Source organism: Monodon monoceros, unplaced genomic scaffold (assembly GCF_005190385.1).
Source record: "Monodon monoceros isolate NGI ecotype Baffin Bay Population unplaced genomic scaffold, NGI_Narwhal_1 Super_Scaffold_19, whole genome shotgun sequence".
In the NCBI taxonomy this organism is placed as follows: Eukaryota; Metazoa; Chordata; class Mammalia; order Artiodactyla; family Monodontidae; genus Monodon; species Monodon monoceros.
In genome coordinates, this window is record NW_021703775.1 from 28,370,116 (window position 1) to 28,383,302 (window position 13,187).

At 50.3% G+C, this 13,187-nt stretch overlaps 1 protein-coding gene across 5 annotated transcripts in view; it reads right to left on the reverse strand.

Annotated features, from left to right (window-relative positions):
- Positions 1–3,128, reverse strand: part of DYSF (dysferlin) — a 222,354-nt gene extending 219,226 nt beyond the window's left edge. For 2 of the 5 annotated variants that reach the window (XM_029231978.1, XM_029231975.1), the window contains exon 1: positions 2,882–3,128. In XM_029231978.1, coding sequence (XP_029087811.1) covers positions 2,882–2,969 — 88 coding nt within the window. In that variant the 5' untranslated portion in view covers positions 2,970–3,128. The remainder of the gene's footprint in view (positions 1–2,881) is intronic. The other 3 variants (XM_029231971.1, XM_029231973.1, XM_029231968.1) reach the window with 3 other exon arrangements.
- Positions 3,129–13,187: the final 10,059 nt, after the last annotated feature.

The window sequence follows — 13,187 nt, forward strand, 5'->3', positions numbered from 1 at the left end:
CCCTCCCTGCAGCCTTGCACTCCCCCCGACTCTGACTCAGCCCATGCTGGGTACCCCACGCACAGCCCTCCCCTGTTCTGGCTCAGGCCCAGGGTGCCTCATGTGTGGGCAGTGCATGCTACGCTTTCCAGAGCACTTTCTTATTCATGAGCATGGACACTGAGGACAACAGAGGGCGTGATGATGGGGGTGGGAGGGGTGCTTTGGCCACTGTGTGACCTTGGTCAGGCCCCTGCACTTCTCTGGGCCTATCTGCTCATCTGTAAAAGGGGATGATAACCCTGTCCACTGGCCTTACAAAGCTACCGTGAGCAGGAAATGAATTTATGCATGCGCGGAGGCACCTGTGAAATTATGAGATATTACAAATAGGTAACCAAAGGAGGAGGTCTATGGGCCCTAAAACCAGAAGGTCTGGGAAAGCCAGGTCCAGGCCAGCTGGTGCGGGGAGCCTTCCCAGAAGGGTGTTCTGCTCTGAGGAGTGTGTCCCTGAGACAGAGCCTTCTGCATAATCATTCACCAACCTGGCCCTGGTCGGGATAAGGAGGGTGAGCAGGCCTGAATGCCGCAGGGAGGCCAAATTTGGACATGAGTGAAGAGCTTGGCCCACACGCAGGAGGTGGACTGTGGCCAGGGGTGGGGGAGGGAGGGCCTGCGCTCCCCATGACTGCTTGGCAGTGACTGTGATGGCTGAGAGTGGGGGGGATCCAGAAGGCCCCCTGCGAAGGCTGGGGACCCTCCCAGTCAGCACAGACAGTGTACCTCGTTCATCGCCAGGGAAGGGGGAGCCCACCCAGAGGAGCCAGGCTGCAGGCAAAGGGGAGGACTGCAGACTGACAGCAGACAGACAAATGGGGGGAAGGGCTCAGTCAGGGCGAGGATGCAGGATGAGGCAATTGCTCCACGAGGACAGGAGAGGAGCCACACCAATAGGATTTCCTCTAGGTAAAGCACTTCCGGGGTGAGAAAGTGCTTCCCCTTTCATTATTCATTCTTTCCTTTCTCTTACTAGGGTTCTGAGCTTGGTCTGGGTAGGGGCGCCATGAAGACTGAGTCAAGTGTGTTGTCCTGCAGGGAGGTGTTGGGAGCTGGGGGTGTGGTCAGAGAAGGTGGGGGAAAATCTGGTTCAGGCTGAGTGGACGCCAGAGGAGACAAGACCCCTGAGAACAGAGGCAGGGGCTCCAAGGTGACCCTTCTTGCGTTTCATTTGTGCACTGGACAGCTCCAGAGGGTGCTCAGCCCTCAGGGGGCCCTGTGCCAGGCGAGGGGTGCTGGGGCGGGAGTGGCAGCTTAAAGCACAGGGTGCCTGTTTTCCCTCTGGCAGCAATGTATCCTTCCTCCCCTCAGCCAGGGGGCTATTTACACAGTGAATAGTGCTCCATGGAGGTCTGCAGCTCTCAGCCCAGGGCCCTCAGCCAGGCTGCTAGTCCGGGCCATGCAGATGAACCACTGGCCTGGCCTGCCCAGAGCCAAGGTTTCAGAGGAAGCGTGGAGGCCGCCCCCGATTGGTGCCCTCGTTCTCCTCCTGGAAACACCTTGATAAAGCTCATTTCTGAAGGCAACTATGGGAAACTGGTCAGAACAGGTCAAAGCAACGCGTTAGGAAAAGAGCACAGCTGGAGTGTCACCTCCCACTCCTTCTACCCCCTTTGGGGCACACTTCTTTCCAGGCCAAGGGCCCATTCAGCGACTCCTCCTCGAGAAACCCAAAATCTCACACCCAGGAATGTGTGTGTGTGTGTGTGTGTGTGCGCGCGCGCGCACATTGCTATGGACACATGCCTGCGTTCTGTGAGTTTCTACTCCTTGGAACTTGCAGGTGTCACATGCACTTCAGGTGTGCATGTGTCGGGGAACACGTGGGCACAGGGGCGTCTGGGAACAGGTAGATCCAGGAGCTTGTGAAACTGAAAGGGAATGTCTGCTGGATGGCCAGGGACCAGCGATGCCGTGATTGCCAGAGGCCCGGGATGTAGCCAGATCTCCGGGGTGGAAAGGGAATGACAGGTAACTAACAGAGGCTCAGAGTGAACCCACAGGGTGGGTGGGGAGGGGGGCTCCCACACTCCTGCCCTCTGGTCCTTCTCCCTCAGTATGGCTCCAAACCCACAGGCCCAGCTGTGTAGACCCCAGCTCTGGCTCCACCCAGAGGGCCTTCTCAGAGAAGCAGACAGGGCCCTGCCGTCACCTCCTGGAGTAGTCCGTTCATCACCATGAAAAGACCTTCCCGTGGGAGGTCTCAATCTGATAGGGGAGCAGGCTCCCCTGCTCGAGGTAGCCTCGATCTGATGATGGAGCCAGCACCCCCAACATGCTAAATTTCCCGCATCCTGTGCCCAAAGCAAGGGTAGGATCCCTGGACCGATGGGCGATGCCTCTGCCCCCAGTGGCCGCCTGCCTGCCGGCCCAGCCTGTAATAGAGAGCGAAGGCCGAGGAGAGCCGCCAGGCCCGGGCCGGGGCGCGGGGAGGGGGTGGGGGGCGGGGGGCGGGAAGAGCTGGATTACAAATAGTCCGGGCACCAGTCTTCCGGGGAGAGGCGGGGAGCCCTGCAGTAAAACGCTTTGCAGCACACAACCTGGAAAGGCCTCTTTTAAGAGATCCTGAGAGTGCGAGGAAAGATGCTGGCCCCGTCTTCCAGGCCCCTCTTAGCCCCAACCCGGGCTCAGCTTCCAGGCCGTTCAGCCACCTCTCCCTCTTGCCTCAATTTCCCTCTGAGTCGCCTCTCTCCGAGGGTGTGTGTTTTTGCAACACTCAAAGTCAATCTGGTCTGGGCGAGGAGTCTGGCCTCTCACGTCCCAGTGCTCTCCGGGATGGAGAGCCGCGGCGTCTCCTCTCCGACCCCATCCTCCCCTCCCGGGAGGGATCGCGGGCCCCTCCTACCTGCAAACACCGCAGAGCAGTAGGCATCGCTGATGTCGGAGTCCGGGGTGTGGACGTTCTCGGCGTAGAGGATGAAGACCCTCAGCATGACTGGCGGGGAGTCAGGGCCCAGTGCGCCCAGGGCGCGGAGAGGGCTGGGGAAGGTCGGGGACGGTCGAGGCGCAGCTCGTGGGTTCCCTCACTGGAGAGAGCTGGCGGAGGGAGAACGGCTTGGATCACTGGCTCCCGGCTCAGAGCAGCGGCTCTTAAAGAGGAACAGGCCAGTCCCGGGCTGCTTCAGTGGGCTCCACTCGGTCCGCGCCCCGGCTGCGCTCAGCCCGCTTGTCAGCGGGTGCTCCGAGGAGAACAGGGGCTTCTGCTCACCTTCCACCCCCGCCGCCCTACCCGGGTTCGGCTAAGCTGTAATTCAATGCTCCGGCCGCAGACTCTCCCAATGACACGGCATTTTGCACCTGGCGGTGGAACAGCGGACTGGGCGGCGGCCGCGAGGGCTGAGGGCTGGACCAGGGGTCCGGGCGCCCAGCGCAGTTCAGATCTCGCTCCTGCACAGGAGAAGGGCTTTGTCCCTCCCCTGACCTTCCACCTCCGGCAGTGTGCGCAACGCCAAGCCCGTCGCCTCCTCCCGCCGCGGGGTTTCCAGCACTCTCCCTCGGAGCCAGCCGGCCGGACCGCCCCGGGGACGCGCTGGGGAGCAGGCGCGGGGCCGGCGCTTTCGCGAGAGAAGACCAGAGCTGAGGAATTTCATTGACGGGCAGCGCCGGCTGCCTTAAAAACTTTGTACCGCTCTTCTCTGGTTATAAAAACAACACATGCCACTTTTAACACAAAATCATAAAAGAAAGAAATCACTGAGTCTGAAAAATACAGTATTAACATTTGTTTATTTACCAGCCCAGATTTTTTCCTGTGAATTGCATGCATATATGCACGTAAATTAGTCTTTATTGTACACCTGAGATCAGAGTGTCTGTGCAGTTCTGTGTCCTGCTTTTTCATGTACCATTTTCTTGCATCATTAAAAATTCTTTATAAACAATTTTTTTCAACAGCTACCTAATTTTCTATCATATGAATGTCTTAAATTCTCAAAGCTTTCTCCCATTGCTGCACATTTAGGCTCTTCCCAGTTTCTTATCATCAGAGTAGTGAGAAATCGTTTTTTATATAAAAACTGGGATATGAACCCATCTTGAGCCCGCCTCTGCTTGTTCCTCAGATGGGATTCCTAGCTTTGGAATTATAAGGGCACAGGACATGCCTTTTTTTTTAGGCCCTAGTACCTGTTGCTAAACTGCTTTCCGGGAGCTGTGCGGGCCCACTCCCAGCAGATGGGTGACTCACCTTCTAAAGTTGGCCACTTGGATGGGTGTGGGTGTGCTGTCAGCAAAACTTCTCCCCCAGCAGCCCATGGGGGTAGCACACACTCCCAGCGCAGGAAGGGTCAGCTGCTGACAGGGGGCTCGCTTTGCCTTATATGAAGGTACCAGGAGGTAGCAACACTCCCCCAAAGGTCTGTGATTTTAAGATCAGAATAGCAGACACTGTGGTCACTTATAGTTCTCCGGCTGCAATCATGGGCCTCTTCTTTGCCTCTAGCACAATACGTGGTTGGGGGAAAAGTAAAATGAGGGGGCTTAAATTTAATCATTCATTTAACAGGTATGTATGGAGCCCTACAACATGCCAAGCACTGTCCTGGGTGACAGGGACACAACGGTGAACATAAGTGACATGGTCCCTGTTATGGGCTGAATTGTGTTCTCCCAAAATCTGTACATTGAAGCACTAACCCCAGTTAAGAAGGTCATTAAGTTAAAATGAGACTGTCAGAGTAGGCTCTAATCTAATACAACCTGACAGGTTCTTTTAAGAAGAGGAAATTTGGATACATGAAGAGACACCGGGGAAGCATGCACACAGAGGAAAGACCATGCACGGACACCACAAGGAGGGGGCCGTCTGCAAGCCCAGGAGAGAGGTCCCAACAGAAACAAGACCTGCTGACTGACAGGTTGATCTTGGACTTCTAGCCTCCAGAACCGTGAGAAAACCAAGTTCTGTCGTTTAAGTCACCCAGTTTGTGGTATTTTGTTACGGCAGCCTGAGAAAATTAATATAGTCCTTGACCTCACGGAGTTTCCACTTCAGTGGGGGAAACTGACGCTTATGGAGTAATCAAGCTAATCTTACACCATTACAATAAGTACAGTAAAGGATAGAAAATGGTGGTGTGGAGAGCAGACAGTAGGCAGCCCTCATCTCATCCCCGGACAGTGAGAGGTAATTTGAGATGAGATCTGAAGGCCAGTTAGGAGTGTACTGGGCAAGACTGAGGTTGGGGCAGAGGACAAGAGGCTTCTCAAGAGAAGGAAGGAAATGCTCTGGGTCATGGTCCTGGGAAGAGTCCAGGAAGAAAGAACATCCTGACTGGAGTGCAGATTAGGGGGAGGGAGTGTTGGAGGAGATGAGGCTGAAGAGAACCACACAGGGCCTGTGGGAAGCTGCCTGGGGCCCGCCAGGTCCAGAGGGATGACAGGATCTGGTTTACTTTTCAGCATCTCTGGCTGCTTTGGGGGGAATGGGGTGCAAGGGGCCAGAGTGGAGGTGAAGAGGCCAGTTAGAAGCTATAGCAGAGGGTCAAAGTGAGACATGGTGGTGACTTGGCCCAAGGCGATGAAAGTGGAGATGGAATGAAGGAAAGCTGGGAGGAACTGGGAGGGATGTTCTGTAAGCAGGTGGAGTAGATCAAGCTTCTTGCTGCTGAACTTGGCCTTTATGTGTTGCTGGAGAAAAAACCTTTGGATGGAGTAATTGGCTGATTCATTCATTCATTCATTCAACCAACATTTATAGGGTGCCTCGTATGTGGCAGGAGTTTGCCAGATTCCAGTTTTAGAGAAGGGTACCAAATAGGGAGTAAAACTTGATTTCATTGAGAAGGGCAAGAGGCCCTGTTGATCTAGGGAAAGTCCAAATTATGTTCTATTTTTAAAGAAGTACAGTTTGGCTCTATTCAAATGCATAAAGTAACATGAACCTGCTGTAAGGCAGAGCTAAAATTGGATCCAAGAAACACTTAGCTGCTTGCAAATACAATGTGACTAAAGTGATTTGACAAGAATCAGTTTTCTTTATAGGTTAAACATCCCCTTTGCAACTTCTCTACACTGTTTATTCAGGCAGCAAGTCCTCTTCAAACTTTTTATGCATAGCCACATCTGTACAGATATGAACCCCTAGTGGGAATGCCCCCCAGCTTTATTCCTCAATATATAGAACATGTTTGGGGTGTCTTCTCTATTTAAAAGAACGATGTTCTCTGAGACCAACCCCCTGGAGACAGGGAAAGACACCAGATTCAAGCTGAAGCAATTCGATGATCTTTCCCAAGAATTCGGAACTGGGACTGAGATGCTAGCTTCTGTGTGCGGCTGGAGCTCAGATGAATAAAATGGAGCCTCAGAAAGAGCTCCATGCAGGGAGAAGTGGAGAAAGTTCTGCAGTCAGAGAAAAAGAGATGATGGGGGAGAGGGGAGGGAACAGAGAGAAAGAGACCCTTCTAGTTGTTTCTGGATCCCATCCCTCATGAGTCTTTCTGCCCATGAATTCTGAGATGGCCTTGGAGGTGAATATTCGTCGTTTTAGGCTCCCAGCTTTCAACCTCTCCTTCCTAAAACACCCTCTCACCGCTCCTCGTAAGTGTTCCCAGGGAGCAGAAGTGCCTTCCTCTCTAGAAACTTCAGAGCCAGGGCCTCTCGCTCCCCGTCACTGTGCAGTGTGGCCCAGGCTCAGCCAGATGGACACTCTCTCCCAGGACTGGAAGTAAGTCCTTAGGAGCTTCAGGAAGTCAGACATGGCAGCTGCAGTGACAGCAAATGACCAGCCTTCTCCTGCTGTAGGACAAAGGATCACAGCCGTGACTCCTGCTGCCCTGAGTTCTATTTCTTTCCCAAGCCAAGACTGCCAACTTCCCTCCATTTTGTGAGCCCCCAAAGCTCCCCTGTAACTCTCTTGATTCAGATGCCCAGGTTTGGTTGCTATTGCTAGTAGCCAAGAATCCAACTGTATCTAGTGTCTTTATAATGAATCCCTCCACATCTTGATTAGGGTAATTTGAAGCATAATTCTTTTTTTTTTCTTTTTTTAAGATTTAATTTTTATTTATTTTTGGCTGTGTTGGGTCTTCGTTGCTGCACGCCAGCTTTCTCTAGTCGTGGCGAGCGGGGGCTACTCTTCGTTGTGGTGCACGGGCTTCTCATTACAGTGGCTTCTCTTGTTGCGGAGCACGGGCTCTAGGCGCGCGGGCTCAGTAGTTGTGGCTCGCGGGCTTAGTTGCTCCGCGGCATGTGGGATTGTCCTGGACCAGTGATCGAACCCATGTCCCCCGCGTTTGCAGGAGGACTCCTACCCACTGTGCCACAAGGGAAGTCCCTGAAGCATAATTCTGTTTCTTGCTATAAAAGATCCTTGGCTATGACTTTCAAGGTATATTAAGCACCACTAGTGTCTTATGTTTCTGCCTATCCTCTCTGCTTTGGAACTATGGTTGGAATCAGACCAGGAAAGAAGCAAAGAAGTGGAGGAGTGGAGAATGTGAGGACTTAGGAGCTTTTTTTTTTTTTTGGCCACACGGGGTGGCATGTGGGATCTTAGTTCCCTGACCAGGGATTCAACCCATGCCCTCCTGCAGTGGAAGCACGGAGTCTTAACAGTACTTACAGCTTTGATGTAACCGGGAAAAAGTCCTCAGAGGGTAAAGTAAGGTCTACGGGTGTGTGTTGTTGTCAGGGGGATTTTTGTGGGCTGGGGTCCATCCCTTATTTGGGATGAGAGAATAACCAACTGGGCTGCCACGTACAGTTGCACAGGTAGTGCCCTGAACAATGATACATGATGACCCTCATAGACCATAACCATGTCAAAGTCAGGATCTCTAGCTGAAGGTACTAAATAGGCAGTCAGTCAGCTTCAGCTCAGGAAGTCTCTAAAGATGAATTCTACTCCATAGATAGCCTGGCTGACATGCAGAATTTATACATCTTCTTGTATTGGGTTGGCCAAAAAGTTTGTTTGGGTTTTCCATAAGATGGTACAGTTTGATTTCTCCTCTGGGAAAGAAAGTAAATAAGTAGAACCCTTCCCAGCTTAGGCAATTTAAGGAAAAATTATTTGAATCTTCAAGGTCAACCTATTTTTGCTTCTATGAGCTCAGGTCTTCTGGGACCACATGCTCTGTGTTCTGGGCAGAGGAAGCCAGTGGGTCAGGTGTACCGGGAACAGAAAGTGGGGATGGTAAGAGTGTTAGCTCCCAGTTACCATATGACTATTGACAGAGTTATTATCTCTGAGCCTTAGTTTCCTCATCTGTAAGATGAATACAATCACAGTTTGCAGTGAGGATAAAATGAGAATAAAATGCATGTAATGTAAAACACTATTTTAAGGTTTTCCAAAATCAAGGGTGCCTCCCTTTTCTGGCCTGGATAGGGATTTTTTTTTTTTTTTTTAAATCACAGCAGGTTAAGCAATTACAACATATCAGGATACAGAGGCTGCTCAAAATATTTTATTTATCTTTTATTTCCTATCAAATGCAGAGATGTCCACTCTGTTCCTGCCCTCTGCTGAAGGTGAGATTCGTCAATTGACTGGATTGCCTTGCTCGATCTTTGGGGGCTAACAAAAGAGGGTGCCTACTTTCCACAGCCAAGTCAGAAAAGTGCCTCCACAAAGATATATTCATTTCCTAATCTCCAGGACCTGTGAATATTACTTTACATGGCTAAAACATGTGATTAATTTAAGGATCTTTTTTTTTTTTTTTTTTTTTTTTTTTTTTTTTTTTTTTTTTTTTTTTGCGGTACGCGGGCATCTCACTGTTGTGGCCTCTCCCGTTGCGGAGCACAGGCTCCGGACGTGCAGGCTCAGCGGCCATGGCTCACGGGCCCAGCCGCTCCGCGGCATGTGGGATCTTCCCGGACCGGGGCACAAACACCATGTTCCCTGCATCGGCAGGCGGACTCTCAACCACTGCGCCACCAGGGAAGCCCAAGTTAAGGATCTTGAGAGGGGGAGTTTATCCTGGATTATCCCAGTGGGCCCTAAATGCAATCACGTGTATCCTTATAAGAAAGAGGCAGCAGGAGAAGGGCAGGTGCACACAGAGAAGGTGATGTGAAGATGGAGGCAGAGATTGGAGTGATGGGGCCACAAGTCAAGGAATGCCAGGCAGTCACCAGAAGCTACAAGAGATAAGAACAGATTTTCCCCCAAAGCCTCCGGAAGGAGCATGGCCCTGCTGACACCTTGAGCTTGGACTTCCGGCCTCCACAACTGTGAAAGAATACATTTTGTTGTTTTAACCACCACAGCTGTAACAATTGGTTAGAGCAGCCATAGGAAACTAATGCACCAAACCTCTGACAGCGGCAGCCAGACCATTATTGAAAAGAGCTGGTGTTCAGACCACTTTTACTGCTTGTTGTTTCAGTGTAGAAAAGGAGAGTCAGCTCTCCAGCCTCACTGAGACACCAAGCGACAAGTTCGATACCATTTTCCAATAGAAAACAGAAAGAAAGAAGAAAAGCAGCAACAGATTTTAACAGAAGAGAGAATCTGTAAACACTGCATGACTTCCACCTTCTCAGCCACACAGATCTCTGCCACGCTTGCTAAGAACCACAGATCCTGTTCACGCTCTGGTCATCTCATCTGCTTACGCTGAGGAGAAAAACTTATGGTAATGTCAGAAGGTTTCAATTTTCCATGAAAGGGACCTTCCTGAGAATCTACCATGATAAACACTTAGTAAACACCCAATAAATAGAGACTATTTTTATCCATTCAGGCATGGCTGATATACGGGAAAGGAGTGTGTTCAGAATGGAGGGGTGGGGTTCCTGTGGTCTGAAATGCCCCCTGAAAGCCCCATCCTGAGCAGGAGGTGGGAGCAGCCCATCTGCTGAAGTGCAGGGAGCATGGCCTTGGGACTAATGGGAGCTGGTCAGTCTGTAGGCACGGTCCTCCTTTCACATCAATTCCAAAGGACGAGGAGTCTCTAGAGAGGATGAGAGAAACACACACACACACACACACACACACACACACGGGGCGGGGCGTTGGAGGAGGGGAGAGAGCGTGAGTGCACTTCTGAGGAGATCCAAACTAAGGTGATGGAGGAAAAGAACAGGAATTAAACTTGTTCCGAAGTGAGGCTATCTCATCTTCCGGAAGAGACATGCAGCAACGTTCCAGGATGCAGCAATCTTAGCAAATGTGAGGAAACCTGTTCCAGGCCCCCGCAGGGGGAAGAGGCAGATGGTGGTGCTGGATGGCTCCCTGCTGAGGCACGGGATAAGGGCCTAGGCTGAGTTGATGCCTACGAGGAGGAACCGGTGTGAAGGGCTCCTGTGCATCTCTGGGCGGAGCTGAGCCAGAGAGCTTTCTGAAGCTTACATACCAAAGGACCCCTGTGGCTATCTGGGGAGACACCACCAGGAAAGGCCTGAAGAAGAGTTCCAGGACTTAAGAGGGCAACAAACTGTGGGCATTTTCAGTGTGTCTTCCTTGCCTGAAGGCTGAGACTTTGGAAAAGAAAGGACACCTAGAGAAGTGAATATTTGACTCATCGGCATTTCTTAAAGTGTGCTCGATCTGAGGGTTTCCTGCATTGGAAGCTTCTCGTAAAAGATGGAGACACCTGGGTTCCTCTGTACTCCTAGGCCTACTGAATCAAAATCTCTGCAAAAGGCCCAGGAATCTGGCTTTTCAAAACTCCCCAGTTATTCTTATATGGACCAAAGACCAGGAAACACTGATCTAGGTAGTGTCAAAGCACAGGCTTTGGCCCTTTGGATCCTAACCTTAAATGCCAGGTGAGTGCACTCTTGAATCCAGAGGGTGTACATTTCACAAGGACTGAGAAGACTATGTTTGTCTGGAGATTGGCTTGAAGTGGCAAAAGAGAGCATTCGGGGGAGGGAGAGAAGGTGAGGGAGATAATATTCAGCTAAAAACTGTAAAACCAGTAGGACAAGAAAAGGACAATGGCACCAGTGTAAAAGGATGTCTCTGGAGTCAGACTACCTGGATTCAAACCTTCACTCTTCACCTTCTGGCTGTATAGCCTTGGGCATGATAGCCTGCTTTCCTGCCACCTCGGTTTCCTGGTCTGTAGGATGGATACGATAGGAACATCTACCTCACGGGACAAGTGCTGTGATGATTAACTGTTATGTGTCAACTTGGCTGGGCTAAGAGATGCCCGGATAGCTGGTAAAACATTATTTCTGGGTGTGTGTGAGGTTGTTTCTGGAAGAGATTAGCACTTGAATCGGTAGGCTAAGTAAAGATCACCCTCACCAATGCAGGTGGGTATCATCCAATCCACTGAGGGACTGAGTAGACGGATTAGAACGGCAAGGCAGAGGAAGGGCAGATATGTTTTCTGCTTGAGCTGGGACATCCATGTTCTCCTGCCCTCAGACACCGGCACTGCTGGTTCTCGGGCCTTCTCAGATCAGGACCTACACCATCAGCAACCTCCACTCCCACCCCGCCCCACTCCTTCCTGGTTCTTGGGCCTTTGGGTTAGGACTGGAACTGCACCACTGGCTTTTCTGGGCCGCCAGCTTGCAGACGGCAGGTCATGGGACTTCTCGGCCTCCGTTAAGTGCAAGTGCCAATCTTTCATAATAAATTTCTTTCTATGTATTTGTATTTTTATATCCTACTGGTTCTGTTTCTCCAGAGAACTCTGACTAATACGGTGCTTTACAAACATTATATCTGCCTGGTGTATAGTGAGCATTCAGTAAATATTAGCTGGTTATTATTATTGTTTTATTATTATTACTATTGGAATGTGTAGCTATTATTTAATTTCATAAAATTAAAACTTTAGAAATGAAACCACAAATAATATTTATGGTCTCTAACGTCTGCAAAAATGTTATGAGCTGTCTTAGTTCGTTCAGGCTGCTATAACAAAATAACATAGACTGGGTGGTTCATAATCAGAAATTTTTACTCGCAGTCTGGAGGCCGGAAGTCCCACATCAGGGCGCCCGCATGGTTGAGTAAGTTCTCTTCTCCGGGTCACAGACTTCTCGTTGTGTCCTCACGTGATAGAAGGAGGCTAGGAATATCTCTGGAGCCTCTTTAAAAAGCACTAATCCTATTCATGAGGGCTCCACTCTCACGATTTAAACACCTTCCAAAGGTCCTACCTACTAATAGCATCACCTTTAGGGGTTAGGATGTCAGCATATGAATTTTGGGGGCCACAAACATTCAGACCATAGCAGAAGCATTTATGGTTCTAACAGTAGAAGTATTTACATAAACCCAACAAAGTGGTGAAAGATAGTCCTTGATCAAAGCAGCATAACTACCAGATGGCAGGAGAGAGAGTCCTGCAGGTCAAGAAGATGTACCGCTGCATGGAAATCCTCACCAAGACTCATGCAAGAGAGGCTCCGGGTGAGGATTAGAGGAGAAGGGGAACTGGAACATATGATTACTGGAGATGGTGATTCTAGTGCAAGGGCTAGCCCAGGTGGTGAGGAGAGACTTCCACTCTCTGGACATTTGGGGGAAGTTATAGTAGCTCAGCGATATGCATCTAGTAATATCTCGATTTACCTTAGGGACCATTCCATTGCTTAGAAGATGAGCTGAGAAAGAAGGAACCCACTACGTGGAACATAATCCTGGCCAACGAGAAAGAACTGGTTGGAATAGCAGGCACAGAAGGAAGCCTGGGGAGAATCAGCTTTGGGATGAACGTCATCCAGGGCGATGACTGGTTTTCAAGGCTCATACCCTGTGATTTCGGTAGGACTCTGTCTTTCCACAACACTCTCTATTAACCAGCCTCCCTCAAACCCAGGGAACCCACTTAACTCCTTGATCCTGGCAAATGCCCACCCTTCCCAAGAGCTTTCTTTTTATAGTCAGCTTAGGAATATGGTTGGCTTGAGAAAAACAGAACTGAGCCAAAGGTCCTACTGAGACAACAGAACCAACCATGCTGCACTACTTCCCATCCAGTCACAGTACTTCACAGTTGCTCTTCTCTCTTGCCCAATCATTGCCCAATATCTGATCCAGAGATCATGTTCTATTAGCACCCCTAACGTTTGACGACACTTTATCCTCCAAGGCGGATAAGCCTAGGCTCTGAGATCAATCTTTACTAATATTCAAGTCCCTTAGTGGTTTTAGAATTGGGTACTTATCAGAGCATCCTCAGTTTGTCACACCCAGCATATAAAAAAAGAATCACCTGCTATAGTCTCCACCTCTG